Source organism: Trichoplusia ni, chromosome 24 (assembly GCF_003590095.1).
Source record: "Trichoplusia ni isolate ovarian cell line Hi5 chromosome 24, tn1, whole genome shotgun sequence".
In the NCBI taxonomy this organism is placed as follows: domain Eukaryota; kingdom Metazoa; phylum Arthropoda; class Insecta; order Lepidoptera; family Noctuidae; genus Trichoplusia; species Trichoplusia ni.
In genome coordinates, this window is record NC_039501.1 from 2,793,063 (window position 1) to 2,817,607 (window position 24,545).

The 24,545-nt window shown below is 34.7% G+C and overlaps 4 protein-coding genes across 5 annotated transcripts in view; 2 read left to right on the forward strand and 2 right to left on the reverse strand.

The window, feature by feature from the left end:
* The first annotated feature begins 152 nt into the window (after positions 1-152).
* On the forward strand, positions 153-3,994 carry LOC113505144 (mitochondrial import receptor subunit TOM20 homolog). Its single transcript, XM_026887703.1, has 4 exons — positions 153-375; positions 1,065-1,168; positions 2,075-2,179; positions 3,113-3,994. Exons 1-4 carry the CDS (start codon positions 249-251, stop codon positions 3,236-3,238), a joined length of 462 nt encoding a protein of 153 aa, XP_026743504.1. The 5' UTR covers positions 153-248; the 3' UTR covers positions 3,239-3,994.
* Positions 3,995-4,099: 105 nt separating this feature from the next.
* Positions 4,100-13,046, reverse strand: LOC113505143 (porphobilinogen deaminase-like). The gene is made up of 7 exons (XM_026887702.1): positions 12,747-13,046; positions 11,734-11,806; positions 10,211-10,397; positions 8,327-8,409; positions 7,016-7,197; positions 6,538-6,697; positions 4,100-6,255 (listed from the first exon to the last, which is right to left on the reverse strand). Exons 1-7 carry the CDS (start codon positions 12,795-12,797, stop codon positions 5,768-5,770), a joined length of 1,224 nt encoding a protein of 407 aa, XP_026743503.1. The 5' UTR covers positions 12,798-13,046; the 3' UTR covers positions 4,100-5,767.
* A 434-nt stretch (positions 13,047-13,480) lies between these two features.
* On the reverse strand, positions 13,481-18,732 carry LOC113505119. 2 transcript variants are annotated; one of them, XM_026887651.1, is made up of 5 exons: positions 18,572-18,732; positions 18,154-18,416; positions 16,592-16,750; positions 14,061-16,403; positions 13,481-13,975 (listed from the first exon to the last, which is right to left on the reverse strand). In XM_026887651.1, exons 2-5 carry the CDS (start codon positions 18,326-18,328, stop codon positions 13,896-13,898), a joined length of 2,757 nt encoding a protein of 918 aa, XP_026743452.1. In that variant the 5' UTR covers positions 18,329-18,416; positions 18,572-18,732; the 3' UTR covers positions 13,481-13,895. The 2 variants fall into 2 exon arrangements, with proteins under 2 accessions (XP_026743452.1, XP_026743451.1); XM_026887650.1 differs by having other exon boundaries at positions 18,535-18,732.
* A 372-nt stretch (positions 18,733-19,104) lies between these two features.
* LOC113505196 overlaps positions 19,105-24,545 on the forward strand; it is a 116,177-nt gene continuing 110,736 nt past the window's right edge. The window contains exon 1 of the mRNA XM_026887788.1: positions 19,105-20,238. Within this exon, the coding sequence (XP_026743589.1) occupies positions 20,184-20,238 (55 nt within the window). The 5' untranslated portion in view covers positions 19,105-20,183. The remainder of the gene's footprint in view (positions 20,239-24,545) is intronic.

Sequence of the window (24,545 nt, forward strand, 5' to 3'; positions counted from 1 at the left end):
TATATTTTGGTTTTTATATAGGCAGTTAATTATTTCAAATGAAATAATCGATTATTTTACTTACAAAAGGTATCAAGATTCAATTAAAATACGTATCAGGTATTTGTTATCTATGACGCAATAAAAGTAAAAAAGCAGTGCTGCCAATGAATTAATCCTTTTTTTCATAAATGGCGGATCTCAAAATTCTTTAACAAAAGCGAGTTGATATTTTCTGTGAATTAAACAACGCAAGTGAATTCGTAAACATGGAGATTACGCGTTCCACTTTAGGAATTGCAGTCGGAATAGCTGGGACCTTGTTTCTTGGATACTGTGTGTACTTTGACCAACAACGTCGTAAGGATCCTCTTTTCAAAAAGAAGTTGAGGGAACGTAAGTTTTTTATGTATTTATAAAATACTGTAATAAAAAATGTGAAACTATACGTATTTAGCGTTCATAATCTTAGATAACACTAAAGATTTTATCGTAACACATTTCATATTCTCGAATTAACCTAAAAATTTCTCAAGGAATATGCAGCTGGTTACAAAACCATGCATCAATCAATTTTACTTACTTCACTTGCGGTTTAATTTCCACACCACATACCAAACGATAACAGGCAAAGGATATAAGTATAATTGTGTAACTGCTACTTTAGTACCTTACAACATAGTTATCATAAATTTTATCATCCTTGGCAGTTATTCAGATTGTGCCAAAAAAGCATTTGTATTTAACTATGTACTTTATAAATTAATAACCCAAACAGTCAGTACATGTAACCAATGATATGAACTTTCTATTACTTTCGTTTGAATTGTGTTGGGTTTAATAGATTACATTACTATACTTAAGTTAATTTGTCGTGGTTTTGTTATGAAATTAACATGCACATGAATCCTGGCTAGTCAAGTAAGTACAACTGCACAGGCATATTTCTTTTTGATGAAAACCTAAGATACTGGTTTTCCTCTAAAAGTCTATACATTTGTTAGACCCGAAATCGTCTTTTTGGTTACTTAAACCTTGTCTCTGGATTTCAGCACCTAACTTTATTATATTTCTTTCATTTTCAGGAAGACAGAAGGCACAACAGAAATCTGCCCGATCACACACTGTGGATGGGGCCCTGCCTGATATGAGTGATTACCAGGCTATGCAGTCATTCTTCATTCAACAGGTAACTAATATAATTTGAAATACATACTAATTAAAATAAAAAGTTATTTTTTAAATGATGTGCACTTGAGTGTTTAATCCTTGCACTTAATAGGGTAGTGTAGTATGATGAGCATCCAATCAAAAAAGCCACATCATTTAATGTCAATCTTAGAGATTCGAGATTTAATTATGTGCTATGTTTTGCATCTTTTCTAAAGTACTGATAATGAAAACTTAATTTTAGCTCAGAGGTCCTTACTTGACTTGTTTGCTAAAGATAAAACATATTACTAAATTTAGTATAGATCTGATACATCTAAATATTATCAGACATTAAATAAAAGATCACCTGTATTTGAGTATAGAAAGTAACACCTAAACCTGTACATTAATTGTGTATATAAAATAACTGAAAAGCTGTGCACCAACATATTTACACAACTTTTGTCAAAAACAAGATTTGTTTTTGACAAATGTATGTAACATGACAATGTATGTAACTTTCACTCAATTCCGGTTTACGTAACAATCGGTTTGTTGAACATTATTGTGTAATTACTAATAATTGCATGAAGAAATTAATTTAACTTTCAGTTTAAAATACGAATGAACACCTAGCACATAAATTAGAAACAAAGAAATGAAGTCTGCCAATTGCAACGTAAATTTATTGTTTATTTTGCAATAGCGTGTATGAAAGTCGATACTCGTAAGAAATACTTAAAACAGGAATTAAATATCATACAAGACACGAACCTACGACTGTTAGATCAATGCACGAGTCGTATTTCTAAGATTAATACATTTTTGATTATTTATTGTAGCTCCACAATAACTTCATAAAAAAATTCGTCAAAGAGATTGCATTAGATTAGAATATTCTTTATTCTTCATTACTCCATTTAATGATTTATTTTTATTGTAGATTCAGCTTGGTGAAGAGCTGTTAGCGGCCGGAGACCTGGAGGCAGGAGTGGAGCATCTGGGACAGGCCGTCGCCGTCTGCGGCCAGACACAGAACCTTCTGGGCGTAAGTGTTACCTTGTGGAACAAAAAAAATGGAGCTAACCACCAAAAATTCACACGAACAATTATAAATACAAACCATTTCCTGCGGCTAATTTAATAAGCTCTTAAAACTGCTACACTTGAAATCTTTTTAATTGACTCACTTTTTTACAATATTGCCTGTTTCTTTTATTAAAGTATGAATATTGTTTTACCAATTAAGTTTTAACAATGAGTAAACAAAAATTAAATAATTAATCCCTCAGTTAGATAATTGAAAAGTATTAGACACGTATTTTTTCCTTTTTCAGAAAAACTAGAATTGACAAAGATAACTGTTTTAAAGTTTAGGAGAGGGGGCTTGTGACGTAACGATATGGTAAAATTTATACACAATCGTGACGTCACGCGTAAGTTTCATTCACTGTAATTTGGTCAATTTATGTTTGCGGGACAAATTAAAAAATACGTATCCATTATTATAAAAAAAAAACTACAAGAAGGACACTGCAAAAAAAAATTGTCGTCATCCCTATTAATAAAATAGAAATCAAATTGGATTTTGTCAACTCCACTTTGTCCAATACAAATTCGCGCAGGCCTATAATTACGACTCAAGCGAATATTCAATTACGTCTTTACCTGTGCCCTTGACCTCCAGAAAACTATCAAATCGTTGATAACGTAAAATGAAATCAATTAACTACGATAAAAGCTATAAAACAAAATGAGATTGATTGATAGGGAATGCGATAATTTATGTCAGTTACAGCCATATTCAAGAAAAACGCACAACATGCTGTCATTGTCAAGTGAAATGTAATGACAAATTGTCATTTTAGAATGTCACATAGCTAAGTGTATTAGTTTTTGCTTACATCAGTGAGTTCAGTCTACAATTTGGATAGTGTATTACACTAAGGACATGTATCTAACATGGTATTCTGTTCCTCAGGTTCTCCAACAAACGATGCCGGCTCCCATCTTCCACCTGCTTCTGAAGAAGCTGCCTGAGGTGTCGGAGAGACTGCGGCTCTCGATGAAGGCCAACGCCAAGCTGCAAGAGGAAGACGTCGAATAAACTAGTTTTAACAAACAGTTAGAGAAGAGATAACTTTAATACACTTTCATTATCTCATGGGAGCTTCCATTTTTGGTCGATAGATGCCGCTACATTGACGTGAGGTCGAATCCTTTCTGATTATATTGACATTGTATAATTTAATCATATTAGGACCAAAAATAATGTTACAATGATTAGCTATAATGTATAAATTAAAGGTTTGATTGCTTTTGATTATTTAATTATCAATTTTTAACTAAATTCCTCACGTCGTTGTAGTTATTTAATGAAAACTTCGACATTCGATTCATGTAACTTTTCTCTGACTGTGACTCTCAGAGTAGTTTGTCGGTAACCCCGGCATTCTGTAGTGCGATGCCGCGGTACTTACGCGTACCGTCTCATCGCGTTAGAAACACATGCATCTAACATCTGCTTAGTAGACAGTTAAGTTAATAATAAAAAAAAACCATCAAAGAACCTATTGTTAATTTCATTTTAAAATAAAATTACTTTCGACTTGCAAAGCCTTAAATTTTCCAAGTGAGTGCATTCGGCTGTGAAACAAGATGTGCTTGACAATAGATCCGCCATTTTATCGCTGTTCATTTCAAATGGGAAGTGTATCGTGGAGTGTAATGCAAGTTCAATAATAATGTAGGTATTTGTTAGTGTTATTTAGGTTTTGTTTTGTGTTCACAACTGGTTAAGGATGCTTGTGAGTTTTGATTGAGATTTTATTGTGAAATAAAAGTATTGTACAAATTATCGTGATTTATTTGTTCTTATTAGACATACAATAAAAAATATTATACAGCTATGGCGATATTCAAGAAAGTCTGTCAAAATATCCTTTGTTCAGCAAATAAAACAAACACATCCCAACACATTCACCGGTTTATTTAAATAAAATTAACATAAACATCAACAATTATATAAACACCATAGTTACAGGATGCAGGTTAAAAGGAAACTGAGGTGTTAAATTACATCTGGCAGAGAGTCGAACAGAAGATGTCAATGAATATAATTATTATCAGTCAACGTGTAGCCATAGTCTTTACTAGTTAGGCCCCCACCCCACACCATTTTTGTTCGTAATACGCGTATTTAAGTCTCAGAGTTCTTCATGCTTCAATTTACCTAAATTTTTGAAACGTCACGAATTTGTTTCTCCTTGCGCAATATGATGTCCCCATACATAGAGTAAGAAGATTTAACTAAATAAAAGGATCTGACAATCGTCAATAATTTACAGAAGAAATAGATATTGGAATAGGGATTAATAACAATATTAAATTTGGTAACCAACATAATGGTTGTTTTGGTCTACAAATACTGTAAACCTGGTTTCTCGAACACTGATCACCACAAAAATTATAATAAATGAATGCGTCTGTCAAATCTCATAATCTGTGACTGTAAGTCTTGTTCAAACAACTGTCGCGATTAAATGAGTTGATAAGCCTTCAGAAAATAAGGAAAATAATTATACCAACTAGAAGAGGCATCAAATGTAAATTTCATCCAGATACACAGATTTTAATTACAAGGACACGTTTCAAGATTCAATTACTCGATTCAAGGCACCTAATAAATCCCTGATAACCACAAAACAAACATTTGTTGGATAACAAAACAATTTAAATACATAACCAATTATATAAAGTTAATATCTATAAAGGTCCCAGGGAAGTTTCCCACATAAATAAGTACCCACTACATAATATAATTTGTACAACATCGTACGTCTATAGAAACAAAATACAATTTATTTAAATCCATACATAACAGTCAACAGTCCGGTTTCAGCCACTAGAGTAGTCAATAAAATGCTGTGCTATCAGCGTTTTGCAGTTAATCGTAGGCTAGTAACATTATTCGTATTTTCTAAGTTTTAAGATTAATTTGACTGTATGATACAGAATCTACAATTTCTACAAACGGAATAAAAATAAAGAACGCATTTCATAACTTTACTGTTTGACTCAGTATGGTTACAAAAATTCGACATATAATAATATTTTCTTAAAATTGCGAGTTGCATTTGAAGAAAATTTTAAATAAATACATTTTATTAACACTGCACTCATTCAATACTCTGTGGTCAGAACATAGTCAATACAACGAACATCCTTCAAATATAAATATAACAGATTCGTTGTAAAAGTCTGTACCATAAAAAAAATAACAATGTTTTTCTTATTTACAAACACTGCCGCCGAACATCGTTGCTTAGACAAGCTGCACCGCGCTTTATAAAAAGATACTACTTGTATTTACAATATTACAAATTCTTCATAATTGTTCTGTTTCTAATTTTACTAGATATTATATACATACTAAGGCATTGCGAAAAGACCCAACCTCAAAATTGTTTTAAAATAAGCAGCTTTTAGGTTAATTTACAAATTATCCCATTCAGTGAAAAATATTTATAACATTGTGCGATTTCCCAACATTTGTCTTCTGTAAAATTGATACTAATCGTTAGGCCTTTTGTCTGGCCTCTTTAGCAATATACAGCCTCATTTTCATAACTAAAAATCATGATTTCTCAGCGACAGAGCTTCTTATCAAGTCTTGCGTCACTTTCATAACTTCTAACGCGCCTTTATCAATGAGCGCGTTGGCCACATCTCGGCCAAGGTTATCACATTTGATAATAACATCTATTGGCATGCTGGGGTTTACGGACAGCCCGCAGAATATACGTCTGTCCACTTCACTGTCACTGGCCTCCCCGCAGCTGCCAGTACTGTCAGTCTTATTGTCTTTAAGTACTTCTGATGGGTTAAGAATTTCGTTTTCAGCCTCCCCATTGTCAATTTTGACTTTTTTACATTCGTTCTCTTCTGTGGGACTCAGTTTATGTTTTTGCGTGCGTTTTATTTGCACGAATGTTTGTTGTAGCGTGTGATCTAGTTTGGTGGCGCCATCTAGGCTCCACACGGCGCCAGTTATGGACAGTTTGAATTGGGAGTCTACTGGTTTTATAGTTGTGGACACGCCAACAGGTGCGCTGCAACCACCACCTGTTGAGACATAAAATTCATTTAAAAATAATATATTATAGAAGAAATAATACCGGTTGTCTAAAAACTGAGTTAAAGCACTGCAAGTATCGCATTGATGACTTTGCCGGTCATTTTGAAGATATTTTATTTCTAATAATCAGAAAGCCCAAATCACACAAAAGTATCACTTATGGCTTTGACTTAGTCCATGTACACACAATACACACACATTCGCATTTATAAAATACTGTACTATATAATTATTTTAATACTATATATAAATCTATTAAAAACCCATACCTAAAGTTTTCAAGAAGCTCCTTTCGGCGAGTATGCGGCAGTATGTCTCGGGGTGGTTGAAGGGCGCCAGCATTGCTAAGATGGCGGCGTTGTCCGAGCGACACTCCACGGCCAGCGCGCCCTGACCTACCGCGTACTTCATATCCGCACACGGCAAAATCTGATAACATCAATGGAATATAGGTCAATTGAAATTTGTACACAAAAAACTGGTCGTTTAGCGATTTGTATATTTATTATTCCTAGAGCCAACAATGACGAGCAAACGGGGCGGATTCGCACCTTGGCGCCCAATGGAATCTAACTTAACTTGTCGCTAAGTTATCTTACACTTGCTCTTACTCTATCTACATTTTACTTGGTAATTTGCCGCCTTTTTTTTCAATTTTGCCGCCCTCCAGATAGTGGCGCCCGAGGCGGTCCGCCTCTCCGTCTCCCCTCGCTACGCCACTGACCGCAAGCCACAATAACAGTTTACCTTAGAGATGCGGTTGCCCCAGCCCATTCGCTGTAGGCCCGCGCTGGCGAGCATGAGCGCCGCGTACTGTCCCGACGTGTCGAGCTTGCGAAGGCGCGTGTTGAGGTTGCCGCGGACATCCTGCACCGTGAGCTGCGGGTACGAGCCGCGCAGCTGGGCTGTGCGACGGAGGGACGATGTACCTGAACAATAAATAAATAAATAAAGCAATGCGGTCAACATCACATACATTGTTCTGAACCCAAAGTAAGTTGCTAAGCACTTGTGTTATGGAATGCAGATACAATGAAGGTACCACAAATACCTTGACCCGAGACCATGTAGAAAATGTGAATTTTACATTGACCCGACCGGGTCAATCGGAACCGGGACCGCAGAGCTAGCGACACCTTGAAACCGGTGCGTACGTGAGTGGCGTACGCGGTTTCAAAGTTAACTATAACATGCGAAAACGAGCTCATATAGAGAGCTATGTATGGTAGAGAATGTCTCAGGAATTAAGTACTCCTTTGTAAATCATATTATACAACTAATTTCAAATTTAAACTACATGTGTCGAACTTGATGAAATTATTGGACCAAATGCCTATTTCACGGGTATTTCACGTTAATCACATAAAAAAGAATAAACAAAATCGATTCATCCAGAAGCAAATCTGGGGTTACAAAAAAAAAAAACAGAGATGACTTGAGAACTTTTAAGTCGGTTTTCGGCGCGTTAATGGCCACAGTTTTAACCTTACCTGATCGACCACTTTCAAAGCATACAATTGAAAATAACCGCATCGATATTCGAATCCTAGTACAATTGTTTTATGTAATTCTTATCATGAGATTAAATCATCAATAAACTAGTCCACGTAGACTGTAACCGTGCTCTGAACGCATTTTCTGATACTTATATTATAAAGAGGTCGTTTTTGTGATGTTGTAGGAGATTATTTTCTCTTTCTGCATCTGCTGAACACATTTTGAAAATTGTTTTAATAATAGATTGCCTTGAATTGGCTTAAAAGCTAATCAAAATTGAGTTGGAAAAATCCAACCGGAACGACAAACAAACATACAAGGAAGGGAGTGTATAAAAACGACGAATTATGAGGTACTTGCTTGTGCCTTCAATTATAAAAAAAGGATTCTAATTGGCATAATATATCTTATTTGATATGTCACTTCGATTTTTTACCACCGATTTAATTCAGTACCTTTTGAACGCAAAGTTGAAACTGTGATGACGCAACGTAAATAAGGTTACAAAAGTTAATAAACTAGATCCGAATGTGTGTAGATACTTTTTGCTGAAGTACTTACCAATTACAGAACCGGCAGGCAGTGTCGCTAACGTGTGGTCCTTAAAGTCCTCGCGAAGGACTAGCGCGTCTCTTGGATCCTCTCTGAAAGGGGAACATACATTTGTTAACCTCGGACGTAAAAAGAGGTGTGTTATAAATTTAACGTCTCTCAATGTGGCATCATAACTCCGCATAAATTTGTTTTGTATTAAATGTGAGTTATTTGCGAGTGTTCTTAGTGTGTTCGATAAAAATCGCTTGAGCCGTTTGAAAGATGTTGGAGCTTACGTAAGGCGGTAAACAAGGGTGTAACTTACTGGGGACTGGGGTGGAAAATATTAAGCTTTGGACTATGACAGGCTGAGTTGAATGATTGTACAATAGAGACTCTGCTTTACACAGTGTAATGAGGTCTCACGCTTCCAAAACTGCCATAAAGTGATTTTTAGTTGCAGCGCAGACGACGGACTATCCGTGACGCACTTTTTAGTCTGTGATAATAGAACCTACGCAATTACATGCAGTACCGCACACGCGCTCCATCATACTTAGACCGCCGCAGACTTGATCGCACAAAAAGTGTGCCGCCTGCGTAGCACCTTAGAGATATTTTTCATCTTTTATAACAGGATAGACTTTCAAATAGACAAACCAGGTCTAAGGTAACCAGGCTTGATTATTAATTAGTGAAGTGAAGTATAACACATTTCCATGTACCGATACGAAAACGCGCATAACGTAAGCGGCGTAAAAAGCCGTTTTTAGAGTCTGACACTACCCCTCCCCTCGGAAGCGAGTGTCCATAAAGATTTCCCCCTCATCAAAAAAGGGTTGAGTTAGTTGCACTTTCCCGTGAAACGCAATAAGCATACATTATTGCCTAAGTGACTATAAAATCAGATATAATTCAGAGATATTTAGAGATTAAGCGGCAAACAAGGCCGGTATTTATCAGTAGATAGGGAATCGAACACGATAGTTTTACTACGAAATGCATACATATATTAGATAGTGTTGAGTTGAGTTGATTTGGATCAATCTCATTTAGAAAACCGTCAAAATTGACTTCACGAACACAAAACCACTAACTTCGGTGTTAACATCGTAAATAAACCTTTTTTGACACCACGTCTGCTTTAATTAATACTTCGTGTTTCAGAGTTTTACAAACATTGAAGCACGAGCACAAACTTGGAACAAGCATTTTTGGATCGCACAAAGGCTTGACCTACGCGGGAATCGAACCCACGACACGACGCGCAAAGTGTATTTGGAATTGTGCTTGCTATGCAGTGTATGTGCCCGGCTGTCTATTATACATACTGTAGACAAAACCAAAGCTATCAGTAAAAATGAACTTTATACCTACGGCATAAAAGCTATAATAGAAAGGTAGCAATAAAAACGGTTTTCTGTCACTTACTACTTACTACCTACTTGCAATGATTGAATGACAATAAACTGATAATCGGATGTTATGAATCCAATATAGACCTATAAGTAGGTTAGATTATTCAATTATCTACGAGCGACAGTCGTTCAGAATTGTATGAGGACTTCGGTATATTGGAAGTGTACAATTGTTGACATTACCTGGCATTATTTAATTACCATAAATATACGGGTGGAATGACGTACCGATATAATTAGTATGGCTGTGAATTGTTATACATTATATGGGTAAATTGTGAAATCCCATCTGAAGTATATCCTCGCTATGTTTTCCTCCTTACTCTGAAATGACTAGACCAATATTTATGAAATTTGGTACGGGGTTAGCTAACCTCGGTTTAAAACAATTTTTTACCCAAAAATGTAGATGATGGCCACTATAAGTCGTGGTAAGGTGGAGAGTTGGTGAATAATAAATGTAAGACATAAGGCTAATTATAAATGTAACTACCTTTCAAAAACAGCACCAATAGCAAGTCCGTCGGGCAAGGTAGTGGGTAAATCCTTGAGTGAGTGCACGACGAAGTCCACGGAATCATTGCGCAGAGCGTCCTCTAAATCTTTTGTGAACAGAGATTTTTCCCCGATTTTAGGTAACGAAATGTCTAGTATTCGGTCTCCGAGCGTTGTCATGGTTACTGAAATACACAACAATAAATGAAAAGTTTATTTTGAGAACCACAGGTTCTATAATACATATATTATATCTTACAAAGGGGTCTGCTTAGAGTAAAAAGATACTTGTTCTAGGAGGCCCCGCTCTCCAAAGCTAGGGCAATTTACACGTAGGAATTGTGCATTTTAACTAAATTAACGTGAAAAGATAAAAATATATTATATATACCTGCTATTAGGTATAATAGCAGTTAATAAACCACGATCAGTATTCCTTGCAAAGTTTTCATAAACGGAAATTCGTCTATTGGTATGATTTGTGCGCGACTACCAACAGAGACTTAAAATGTCAGTCAACGTCAAGTCTGATCACGACAACCATACTGACCGGCGCACATTTAAACACTACTAAATAAATAAAATGAAAATAAGTTGCCATTTATTCCTCAAACTAATATGTGTCCTATGACAGTAACATTAATGTCTGTTTTCGAGTGGCATCAATAAATCAGCTGCTTAAGGCCCCAAATTTACTAATTTCTAAATACCCCACACTACACATAAATTGGTAAAGATATTCTTACAGCACAAGTTAACATGTGTCATTATAAAATAAACGCAAATTAATGTTTGTCACAATGTAGGTATCAATATTTTACATACTCATGGTGATATGAATATATAAGTGAACATAATACTATATATTACAATTTACGTAATTGCGTCATACTCACACACAAGTCAGAATAAAAAGTTTTTTTTTTCTTCTTTAAAAGAAAACGACTTCTGCTCTAAGCAATTTAATCTATGTCTCGCGGAGGGTTTCACAAACATACAATTCATATTCATAAAGACTTCCAGACTCAGAACAAGCATTCGTGGATGAAAACATACGTTTGTCCTACGCGGGGATCGAACCCGTTACACATCGCACACAGTGGGTTAGGCGTGATGACCTCAACCACTCGGCTATCTGTGTAGTGTAAGTTTGAAGTGCCCAGATTACTATGAGGCTTACTACCTCATGAAGTAATATCTTTGCATTAGTGAGAGCGAGACAGCGCACTACACGGCGTAGAGCGGCGTCTCTCTCGCACAACTGCATTAGTGTCAGTTTAAGAGCTTGTGGTTAAACCCCTTGAGATATTAGTTATTGTGAATAATGAGATGTTCTACAGAAAATATAGTCATTATGCATATTGATTTAATTATATCTGTTTTTCCTTGTATGTTGTAAGGCTAGTTTTATTGAACTTCGGAACAATTAATATTGTATGTTATGCTATTTTAGATTGCATCTTAATTAAACTGGAAGAAAAAAGTGTTTGTTCAATGAAATGATAGTGAATAAAACCTTACCTATTTCAAACTCCTTTTCGGGATGATGTTTTTTTAGACACTTAATCACATAATTGGTTTGGATGAGGGCCAGCTGAAATAAAAAGGTTCTAATTATTATGTATATCCATCACTCTTTGTAAAAAAACATTTGGTGTTACTGCTTGGATTTAGGTTGAATCTGTTATTGATAAGAATATATTGTGGTAAATGCCCCTCTATTATAGAAAACAGTTTTTGTGTAATTGTATAATTTATTGAAGCATAATCTTATTTATTGATTAGCCACATACAAGTATTATTACAGGACAATACCTAATGCAATAGTGCAGTTTTTGGATAAATTAATAAAATACTTGAAGTGATTGAATTACAAAAAGAGTTTTTAGTTAAATTTTGAAAAAAAAAACCTCTCATCAATATTGTAGATAATTAAATTACACCCTTCAAGGTGATATTTACTGGCATAATACTTTATAAATTGAAACACATTATATTGGTTTAATTTTGCACAGCTGTTTAAACCTGTGTTTGCAAGTCATCAAGTTTCTACTTACTCTGTCTATACATAACACAGGAAGTTTATACTTATTCGTATTTTACTGACTAATTACACAAAACCTTGATGTATCAGTTTTATGAATTGGAAAGTTATTCTTTAAATTATATTTCTTTTTATTTTATTTAACCTGTTTTATTTCTATTATATCTATTTGCTTATAAATTATATTATGCATGATTCAGACTTAAAGTAATAACTTTAAAATACTGGACTAAGGTTATCAAATTAGAATTCAACATAGTTCAAAAAGTACACAACGTTGATTTTATTTAGAATATAGATTTCAAGAGGTCAGTTAGTTTTGTAAACACGAATAACCTATTGGCCTTGGAAATTAATACAGCCGACGTAAAAATTACGTACGATATGAGTTTAAGAATATTTCGAAACAGGATGTTTTACCTAACTTTGTTATCAAGTTAAAACATTAATAAAAACGTTCACGAATCATAAATAATAATTGCGTACTCACCTCGCTCTTCCTCGATCCAACCCGAACCACATTTTTCGATTTACTTTCCATAGTTTATTCAAATAAATGCGAATTTACATAAGAACTCTGATTCAAGGAACTTTTAGGTTATGTCATGAATGCAATCAGTACTGAATGAAAATAAATTAGTAATTTGGTACCCTAATGACTTATCACTAGCACTGTAGTGGATAAGCCCGGAATTTTGTCATCTAATTAATTAGAATGAAATAAAAACATAGCCCCATCGCCCGTGCAATACACCACAGCCAAATCACTCTGTAGCTGTCAGTGTCATCTTTGATAAGTGACAAGCCGTCAAGCTCGATCTTATCATACCAGTGTTGCTAACTATAAAACTGATAACAGCCTGTACAAATGTGAACTATCGATTATGGCAAGAGATTATTTTTGCTGTTCATTTATGTGGCCGTATTATTTGCAAAGACATTATATGCTCTGCTAGTAGAGTATAATATAATGTCTTTGATTATTTGAAATTAAATCGATTCAAACTGATACAATAAGCCAAAAAATCAAATCGATTAGTGTGTATGTGTCTTCAGTCAATACTAGCTTAATATAGTCCAAAGCAGGGCATTCTTTTGTAAGGGCCGGGTCATTAAATATCGTAATGTCTTCTCTCCCGTAAATTTGATATTTTAAAATACGCAAAGGCGTATGTTATGTTTTCGAAGATTTTTTAAAAATAAAAATCAAAGAAAACAACGATACATATTCAACAATTTATTTTATTGATCTAAGAGGAATTACACAAGGAAATGTGAAGCCTTAACAGGCTATTTGTATAGGAATTAAAGACAACCAGTCACATTACTAAATGCAAAAAAGAAATTAAATTAGGCTTGCCTGCGTCCAGTGAGATCCCAGCCAAGCCCAAAATCACATCACAAAGAATGCACACAAATTCAAATCACAGATTTTTAGTATCAATCATTCATTTCTAATAAATTTTTATTATGCAAATAAAAAAATGGTGGGTAAAGTTACACCGAGACATTTCACAGTACACTAATCAATATAATTGGTAAGATGATAAGTCGAGGCGGTACCTACATTAGCACTTAACCTATAGATTTAAAAAAGCAACACTCGTACATTTAACGGCGGCAAAATGAACACGTTTGTTTAACGTTTTTTACGCTTACTGCTCCTTAGACCCCTTCTGATAGTGACGGCTGTAACGCTTCTGTTTCTTCTAGGTGATTCTGAAAAAAAAGTTCAAGGTTAAAATTGTTCACATAACAAAATTAAGTCAAGTCAAGTTTTAAGAGGAGTATAAAGATCACTTACTCTTCGCCTCCTTCGGAACGGCTTCAGTTTCTTTCGTATCCTTAGAAGACGATTTGTCTTTACTATCAATTTTATCTTTCGTTGCAGGTTTCACATCAAAAATTACAATTTCTTTTTCATCTTTCTTGTTTGAAACCTTTTTGTTACTTCTAGATTTTGATCTACCACTCTTGGGAGTAACTTTTGTTTCTTCATCTAGTGATTTGTTACTGTCCGTACTGCTCTTCTGTCGGGTGACTCTTGAGCTTGCTAGCGGTTGATTCTTACTTCTCATTGATCTTGTACACCTCCTTTCAATTTGAACAGTTTCCTCTTTACTTGTCTGATTGTTAGACTGTTGTTTCAAGGCTTCTTGCTTCTCTTTTGCCTCTCTTTTCTGTTTGATTCTGTACACCTTTATCATAGCTGGAGTGTACCCTTCTAAACCTTCAATAGGTTCCTCTGGCTCACTTGGTTTACCAGAAACCTTTCTTTTAAAAGCAGCAACAACTTCCTTCATAGCGTAAGTTGGGTTCATATTCTGTAAGTAGTCTTTTTGCATTAATGGTGATTGTAGGTCACTGTTTTCAGATGCATTTGACAGCTTTCTGATTCTATATTTGCATGTTTCGTCGTCAACGTATTCTGAGTTGACCGCAGCGGCATTTCGCTCCTTGCGAATTATGTCCTCAGGGTTGCCAGCCAATATTTCTGCCCATGTAAATTGGCGAGCAGAGCCCATAAAGTTACCAAATTTGCCGATGCTATTTCTATGTGTTCTGACACCCCTGCGTTTTTTAATATTCTTCTTTTTAGATCGTAGATTTTTAGGTGACAGTTTTTTACCAAAGATTTCGTGAGGCATCAGGGATTTTTTGAGACGTGCCACTAAATCCGCGTCCGAGATGAAGAAGTTTCTAGACGCACAAGGCTTACGAACGCCGTCACTCGAAGTGTTCAATGTTTGTTTTAAGAGTTCTAATTTTAAGTCATTTTCCAAGGAACAGACATTCTCTCTCTCACACGCTTTTTTGATACCATTTATAGTTAAAAAATTAGGTGGAGTATTCTTTCTACCGAACCGCTTTGAGAAATCTTTGCGACTCATTGGTGACATCGGGAGTTCGATTAAGTTTAAAGGTACTTCTTTACTACTACTAGCACAGCCATTTTTAAGTAGTTCACTCTTAAACAAACTTCTACAATATTCATAATCAGGTTTCTCAGTAAAATCGAGGCTTGTGACATACTCAAGATATTTTTCCATAAACTGAGGATAAAATTCAGTCTTAAAACATGTTTTAAGTAGTAATTTAATATCACTCATGAAGTTTTTCTTCAATGCGTGGACTAGATCTGGTTCAGCTATTACTTCAGCTGTCTTCCAGGGGAGAGTTCCAGTTAACCAGTCGAGGAGGTTATAGCCTAGTGTTTCCAGATCAGACCTTCTAGAATGCGCTCCAATATGAGAATCTCTTGAGCTGTATTCTAGCGTTCCATCGTGGGCTTTCCTTGCGTCCATGCCAAACTCCTTATGCTTGCCTTCCGAGTCTAGGAACTTTGAAGCCAACCCATAGTCTAATAGGTAAATCTGTCCATTTGACTGTGACAGCACAGCTTCTTGGTATATTTCCGAGACATTCTCATTGGACTCTTTGACTCTCTTTCTGGAATCTTCCTGAAACTCTTTTGTCGTTCGAATTAAGTTTTTGTCGCCGAAGTCGTCTAACAGCTTTTGATACGACTGGTCTGAGCATACTGAACTATTCATATCTTCGTAATTAACGTAGTTAGACAGCTGTCTGAGGTTGAACGCGTGATGTCTGTGCAGTGTTCTACTGTCTCTATCAGAAAGTATCTTCCTCAGCTTCTTTTTAACATTGGCTAAACGTTTATCATTTTCGTTCATATCATCTGTGCCTTTGTATTCTTTAATAACGAAATCCTCATCATCATAGTAATTAGATGATCTAGACTTAGTAGGCTTTGCCCGTCTATGCCTTCCTGATAAAACAGCAACCTCTTTTGTATCTTTTTGAAATGATGGAGTAAGCTTGACTGAGGATTTTCCAACTCTTGACCCATCAAACCCGAGCATTAGATTGGAACTTTTGATATCAGAATGAGTATAACCTTGGCTATGTAGGTATTCCAAAACATCTAAAATTTGGAGAGCTAATACTAGGACATTTTTGGGGTCTAAAACTTTAGTCCTAGCCACAATTTTCTGTAGATCTATGTCATATCGCGGTAGAACAAGGAATCTATATTTAGTGCCAGTATTTTCATCTGTGAACGACCCACTCGCGATGTAAACAGGCATGCCAATGCGTTTCTGTTTGTTTTGTAATCTCCATTCTTTTACTGTTGAAAAAATAAACCAGAATTACACTTTTTTTCTATTCATATATCTATCATATGTTTATTACAAGACGTCGAGATTAATGATAACTGTTGATAATGTAAATATTTTTAGTTGTAAATACATAATATGTAAGAGAGAAAGATGTTAAAAAAAATTACACCATTTCACATTCTTGTGTCATACTTACATTGTGATGATTGCGCAGTGCGAATAAGGCAGTGTACCTCTACAAACAGGGGTCCATTTGTATGCGGTTCTATCTTGACCACATATCTAGCATTTAATTTTGTGACCTCTGACCCTATGTCATCCGATGCAAGGTATATTCTGCCAAAACTGCCCCTACCTGAAATAATAATAAGGTGAAATGAATTAAGTACATAGTATTCAGTAGACATTATAAGGGGATGTTTAATTGTTAAAAGCAGTAGTAGTTGGCACATAAATAAATGCACTCCAAGTGTGCTTGGGGAGGATACACTGGGTTAAAGTATGGTTGTAAAATGAAGTTTCTTATAACTCTCCAGTTTTTTCAAAATGAAACTTAATAAGTTTCTATACATGAAAGAAAAGCCTGGGCTGGCCAGGCAGTTTTAGTAAAAGCACAAATATGAATTGGATGAGGTAGGTAGCTAGGCTATGTTAATGAAGAGACCTTGTTAAAAGTGGTTCAGCGAGTTGCAAACCAGTTTTCTTGAGGCACGCGCCAACGCCGTCATACGCGTTTTGTAGGTACTAGGTACTATGTTTTTGTTATATTTTACCTAGTAGAAAGGCTATATTACTAGTGGCATTAGTCATTGATACATAGCGCTATAGTGTGTATGTAAGATTCTGTTAAATACAAATTCTAACTATGATTTATGATGATCTAACATTTGAATGATCTCCACACTAGTTAATTTTGAGAACATTTATTTACAGAAGTATTGAATGTTAATTTGAAATCAAAGTCAATTAAATTATACACATAACAGTTAAGATTAAAAAACCATATTTTCTAGATTATTTAAGTTTAAAAAGAAGAAGCTCAAGTTATTTTGTCGCCTTCATTTCCATTGATAATTTTAAACTATCATTTGTTTCTTAAACCTTCTAGTGATTAGAAATTAAAAAAAATAACATAAGCAACTACTTAGTGACTAAAGTTATTCGTACTCAAATGACAACAGATCACCACGCTAAGCATTTATTATTTATTGCAAAAAGCCATTTCTGTAGCTATTAAACAGTCTTTTTAATAACATTAAGATCAACAATTCTAACAAACTTTCATTTGATCATTATTTTGGTAATAATTATAATTAGACATATTTTTTTATTACATGTTGTGATAGCAGCATTATCTCTTGAAGCAATCTATTGACATATCTGAATTAATAAAAAAATGCAGTAGATCATTGTAACATGACAAATTAAGAAAGTTCTTTCTACCTTTTCTCATAATACTGGACACAGTGGACATATATCATAGTTAACAGGCCTTTGTATAATTATATCATCATTAGATCAACATTGATACATAACATGTGTATTTGGCTCGCTTGACAAAGTAAACACATCTTGTGTTATTATTATTAGTGACAGTATCAGCTGGGGGAATGTAAACTGCTAAAAGTATTATTATTATTATATCATATGTACTAAGTTTTGGTAAAATATTGTTAAAATCATGTGAGTATTAAAATAATAACTGTTTGAAACAGTTGGGTGCGAGTTATAAGGAGTAAGTTGCACATAACTACATACCAATGGGCTTTCCAATGCGCCAGGTTTTCTGTAGGACATCGGTGAAGACTATGCCGGGGGGCAGCGCCTCGTCGTCACAGAAACTCACGTCCAGGCTTGGACACTCCTCCACGGTCTTCACTTTCTTTTTCGGCGGTAATGGCAACTGCACTACCTCTGTACCTCGTCGCGGCATCGCGAAATCATCCAGAATTTATATTTTTTTACTTCAACGATCTCTTTAAATACAAAGTTTTTAACGACCGCCGACTCGATACACCCAACTATAAATAAAAACAAACTTATATGAAGTCGTTGTTTAATCTAATTAAGTACAACGTGCCCAACAATGTGACGATAAAATGAAATTATCCGTTAATTTTATAAACGAAGTGCTCTTACCTGTTCATAACTTAATTACTCAAATGCAAGAACTTACGGTTTATTTTGGTTAAATTTTAGAAACAAAGAGTAACTGTGAATTGCACACAGTGCACGTTGAGTTTTTTAATCAATTGTGTTGATCTAAAACTTATTTTGCAGGTGGAAACATAACAACTGATCATAATTCCGCCATGTTGTTTGTGTCAATAGAGATGTACGAGTTGGACATTCTAGAAGGACTTATTAGACGATTTACTAAATTTACTATTTTATTACTATTTGAATTGATAAAAAAATATTGTTAACGGTTTGAGATGTTTTGTAGACGTTTTTGTTTTGTAATACTTTTAACTGCACACAAGAGGAATTCACTTTTCTATTTTGTAAATGCATCAACTTAAATAAAGTATATAATATGTATTTCTTTAAGTTCTTGCCGGTTACCCATAACTAAAATTTATTAAATTATGTCCCTTGATCAACTCATTAGCAGTTTATACAGTCACGTGACACTTATTTAGATTAAATTTATACCTATTACGAAGTAAAAAATATAAAGTCGAAAATAATGTTTAACAATGATTATGAAAGTGTATTTCAAATACACTTTCATAATTTTATTTTATAAATTACCAACCATACTTATCGACTAAATAAGAGGAACGCAGAATAAAATCTTGCACGTCTCTATACGAGATCAATGCCCGGTTACGCCAACCACAGTATACAACTTTTTTATCTGTACCAATATATCCTACTTCCTAAACCGTCGGAAGTATTTCTAAACAAACAAACATGATATTTTCAGTTCAATCCAAACCTAAAGTGCTTTTTATTCAAGGTCTTATATTTTACTTTATCTGATTAAAGTTTGATCACTATTTTCTATATTAAATGATTATGGTAAAAAATAGAAAATATTCTGTCTTTGGATCCTTTATTTAGTCCTAGAATCGAACCCACAGCCCACGAGTGATGAGTCCTTCGACTTTGGGTCATGGAGGTTCCACTATTTTCTCAGCTTGTATATCAGTTATTCCCAGGGCTTTTGCTGTTGCATAATTATGAACTTAATGATATAAAGACCTATGACTATGACCTATCTACTTACTATTTTCAAATCAGTAAAAATTAAACTGGAATGATGTTAACTCAACAATAAACAGCCTAGTTTATCAAGCTAAGAAAACAGATAAGTTATCATATCGTCCATAAACGTACCGTCTATGCAGTTTTTCTGCACACGTCTGGATATTTACTGACCGACTTCATTATCAGAGATAAGATATGATAGCTCGTCCTACAAAAAGGTTTACTTAACTAAGTACAGTTTCATAATTACCTATGAATAGGCCAACATTCATGTGCAACTAAAGCAAGGAGTTAATAAACAAGTGAAGCTCGCTCGCCAACAACGGGATGGACGGAGCAAGGAGGCAGGGCGAAGTCGTAACAAACTTTTTCGTTTCATTCATTCGCCAGTGAGACGCCGCGCGTGCGGCCGTGCGTTCCGTTTTCCCGCCGCCCACGATCGAACGCGATGTTTTTTTGTTTATCAACAAACAAAAAACGTAACCAGTTGTGTTTGGTGACATAAAAAAACCTGTGTTTTTTATTTCGTTAAATCATGGAATTATGTTGAGTTAGCAGCTTTAAAGTGGTTGAAGATGGACGGTGCGAACGGTGATTCCGATCACTCCATGACTTGGGAGGACTTTTTCGGTAAGTTGATTATTTTCAAACAATAATTATCTAGCAGTTATTTTATTAAAAAGACGAAATATGAAATAACGTCAATAACTATAATATGATTCCAATTACCAATTAAAAAAAAACATCAGTTTTGTTTTTTTGTGTCGACTGTTCTATTGAAAAAAGAAAAGAAAAAAATCTCTTCACTATGGTAAAAAGTCTACGATCATGAATTTCCCGAGGCGGGAAAGGACAGGTTTTGCTCAGTATATCCACTTATGGCGTGTGTGGATTGCGCTCCATGCTATGCCCAGACCTGCATCTTGCATCAACTACTGCGGTAAGTAACCACTACGTGATCAATCATTGGAAACACTCGGCGCTTTGTGATAATAATTATTAATTATAACATAAAATAGGTAGGAAGAATAAACCTTTGGCTGTATGTGAAGATGCCGTTGCCATGCCACTACAATAAGGTTTGTTTTTGATTACATGTAACCTGACAAATGACAACGTTTCGGTAGCAAGAGATAAAAAAGCGGCAAAAAATTAAATTGTATCATGTTTTAAATCAAAAGCTATGATTGTATTCGTAATGACTAACATCACCACATTGTTAGTCGCTCAAATATTCATAACAATAATATAACTATCGTATCTACATCTTAAATTATGTACCTACGGTTAGTAAAAACAATAAATTATGCGTTCCAAACACACAGTACGATAATAATAGCATTGCGTTTTATTAATAGCCTCTTGAACCGCGCTGTTTCGAAACAAATCTTGTTCTACGTATACTTTAAGACTTAAGGTGGTGAAATAAGCAACAAAAATTTAACAATATCTGTCAGACTATATTGACGACTAGCTTTTCACTCGCGGCTTCGCCCGCGTCGAGGTCGGTTATATCGCGTTTCCAAGAGAACTCTTCAAAAGTCCGGGATAAAAACTATCCTATGTTCTTTCTCAAGGTCAACTCTATATCTGTGCCAAATTTCATTAAAATCAGTTCAGTGGTTTAGACGTGAAAGCGTAACAGACATAAAGACAGAATTACTCGGGACAATAATATTAGACAATAATATACAATAACAATAATAAGATATTAGATTAACAACATTTCTATTGAGATAAATAATGGCTTAGATTTTTATCAGTATTGTAGCTACTGTACTAAAAGTAGCAGTATTTATTTATTAGAAGCGCAGAAACCACTTTCACTTAAAGATCATAATTAAAAGATGACACTCTGTCACGTACCAATGTCTAAGATCACCATCCCCTCATCTCATCTTCACAAACACATTATAATTTTGTCTGCACTCCAGGGCCCCGATTCTGCTATTTACAACGGCCGATGAATGAATGAAATTTGGCTTAAAATTACAATTTTCTTTTTATCTTAAGCATTTTTCTACACAATAATTAGAAATTCAGTGCAGGACGGTAAACTTAAGGTCAATACAATTAACTTCCAATTATTGTATTGGTAAAATGCTAAAAAAAATAGGAATATTTTTTAAATTTAATCCAATTGCCATTCATTCATTTGCCATGGTAAAATAGCAGAATTGGGGTCCAGGGCATATGCACAGAATAACAACATTCGGAAGACCAATGAAGACTTCAATCTGGGCCCCAATTCTGCTATTTACAATGTCCGACGAATTAATGGAAATTGGATTAAATTGGTACTTTTCGTATTGTTCAAAGCATTTTTCCAACACAACTGGAAATTCAGTACGCGGCGGAACACTCACGGCCAATATAATGAATTAACTTCATTTCATTCATTGACATTCGCATGTGTCTTACGTAATAAACTTTGAAACTTGTAAATGCTTACAGTAAATACATGTCACTTGCAGTAATTCGTGCCGTACACATAGATAGATAGAATACCGTCAAACAAGCCAACTTTGCCAATCAAGGTATCTTTGCCCCAAAAGCAATTTATAAACAAATCCTCTTACATAAGAATCAATTTTAGTTTTATGGTAACATTTATAATCAACTTTCCACCCAAATAATAAATATTGCCATAAAACTAAAATTGTTTCTTATATTAGAGGATTTGCTTATAAATTGCTTTTGGGGCAAAGATACCTTGATTGGCAAAGTTGGCTTGTTTGACCGGTCCTCTTTATTGTACACAAACAAATTAGGTCAATAAAAACAAATATGATGAGTACAAAAGGTGGTCTTATAGCTAAAAAGCAATGTCTTCCTGCTACATATTAAGTTAGTTAAACATCTTTTTAATTTAGTAAATTAAATAAGCACTAAATACTTTAAATGCTACAGCAGCAATATTGAATAAATTGAACCAAATTCATTAAAATATATGATTGTGTTTGTCATCTGAAATCTTCGAGTTGATAGAATTTGTAATCACTAGAAACTAGTAGAAATCTAGAGCGTTGTCCTGATGATCTACTACCATCGCCTGAAGACGATGTGGAAGCAAGAAAACGCATACACGGCGTAGAGTGGCATCTCTTTCCCACAACTGACATAGTCTTACTATAAGAGGTGGCCCCGGGCCTGAATATAGCTATCATATTCGTTTGAAACCCCAAGGCTAGTCCTTTCCTGTCGTAGCTATTACATTTATTATGATATAGTATTAGACAAATTATACATTACATACCTTTAAACATGGTTTCGTCCTTAACATTTAATTGGGCTACAGAAGTGACACATGAAGCAAAGGATTAGTATAGGGTGTAAACAAAGTGTCATTATCACGTACATACTGTACTGGTACCTTACATAAAAGGACTTTTGTATTTCTAACTTATGCTTTGACTTACTTGGTTGTACAAAATCAGCTGTGAACTTGACAATGTTGTAAGTACCCAAGATACTCAAAGAGAGTATATTATAGCACCGTCTTTTAAAAGAATAACAACATGAATCAATGAGTCTCATACATACATACTATGGCACTCAATATGGCCGCCGTAGAAACACAACAGTACACGCAAACTACTAGATATTAGATAGTTCAAATAGTAACAAGAAGGCCACATTTGATCGATGAATCATGCACCAAGATGTTTAACATTACTTCATTCAAAGTAGCCATTATTCTCAGAAAAATATCTACAATTATGTTCTATAGCTCATTAGTGATTGTGCCGCTCGTTTATTGAATAACTTACGCATGTAGGCGAGTAACAGCCAACAGTTTATCTCAAGCATGAGTGTAACAGATAAAAAATACTATTGAACTCTCGGAACAGCTTTTTAATACTACCTGTTTATTACAAAGGCACAAAGACAGACACCTTTTGAACATAATACGTTTTAATCAACTTCATTGTCACATTATTCTCAAGACGGAGGGAATCAGTGCTTCCATTGTACGGCCACTGAATTAATGGCGTGTGCTTCCTCTGAACGCACCCGTTCAACCGGATGTTCGATTAAATTAAAATTCGACAGTTGGCGCCTTTATTACGATTGAGGATAGATATCAAAAAACGCCGAAAATATATGTAAAAAGACGATCGATGTATAATTTGTGTTTATTTTTATTTATTTTGCATCGTTGCATTCTAATCTCGTCGATAGCAAATCTTAAGTGACCTTTTCTATTTTGTGCTGTCATTTTGCAAACATCATTGTTTCACAATTGAAACAATCGCATGTTTATACACAACACGACATGCGTATCACCAGCTGATGAGCTTTGATACATTGGAAGAACAGAGTAGCTGCTAATATCCTATTATTAATGAAAAAAAAAAAACATTTGACAGGTGTTTCTTTTTTTTTACTTGATTGTGCACATGACCATCGCATTCAGCATTGCGAATGAGTCTTGTGTAATTAGAAATGTGTGTAGATTTAAATACACGCATGTTGTCACGTAATGTGTATTGATGAATCAATAAGTACGTACCAATTATTGCAGGTACATAAGGGTAGACCGAGAGCATTGTTTGATATCATTAGTCACTGACTTGGGCAATCTATTGTGCCCTGCGCTGGCACCTTAGTTCGTGCTTTTGGTAGTTAGTTTTGCAATAACAATCAATTATGTTTAGCTCCACAATTGTCTATAATGGCAGAATAAAAAAAAAACGTATTTCTGTTTTGTACGACTTTTTAATTGTCAAGAAAGATTTTTTTTTCAAAACGACTCCCGCACTAAGGAATTTAATCCTTGTGTCGCGGAGGTTTCACAAACATACAAATCACATGCACAATGACACCCAGACTCAGAACAAGCATTCTTACTTGTCTCAAAGTGGTATCTAAGATGTACAGATTTTAAGTTTTATTTACAATAGAAATACTTTTGTAATTGTAATTTTTTAATTAAT

Coding starts and splice junctions, on each gene's coding strand:
- LOC113505119 (XM_026887651.1), bottom strand. CDS start 18,328: ATGCCGCGACGAGGTACAGAGGTAGTGCAGTTGCCATTACCGCCGAAA. Junction 16,751..18,153: donor GCGCATTGGAAAGCCCATTG/GTATGTAGTTAT, acceptor TTATTATTTCAG/GTAGGGGCAGTTTTGGCAGA. Junction 13,976..14,060: donor CGTTCCGAAGGAGGCGAAGA/GTAAGTGATCTT, acceptor CTTTTTTTTCAG/AATCACCTAGAAGAAACAGA.
- LOC113505144 (XM_026887703.1), top strand. CDS start 249: ATGGAGATTACGCGTTCCACTTTAGGAATTGCAGTCGGAATAGCTGGG. Junction 1,169..2,074: donor AGTCATTCTTCATTCAACAG/GTAACTAATATA, acceptor TTTTTATTGTAG/ATTCAGCTTGGTGAAGAGCT. Junction 2,180..3,112: donor AGACACAGAACCTTCTGGGC/GTAAGTGTTACC, acceptor TCTGTTCCTCAG/GTTCTCCAACAAACGATGCC.
- LOC113505143 (XM_026887702.1), bottom strand. CDS start 12,797: ATGGAAAGTAAATCGAAAAATGTGGTTCGGGTTGGATCGAGGAAGAGC. Junction 10,398..11,733: donor CGAAAAGGAGTTTGAAATAG/GTAAGGTTTTAT, acceptor TGTGTATTTCAG/TAACCATGACAACGCTCGGA. Junction 6,256..6,537: donor GAGCTTCTTGAAAACTTTAG/GTATGGGTTTTT, acceptor ATGTCTCAACAG/GTGGTGGTTGCAGCGCACCT.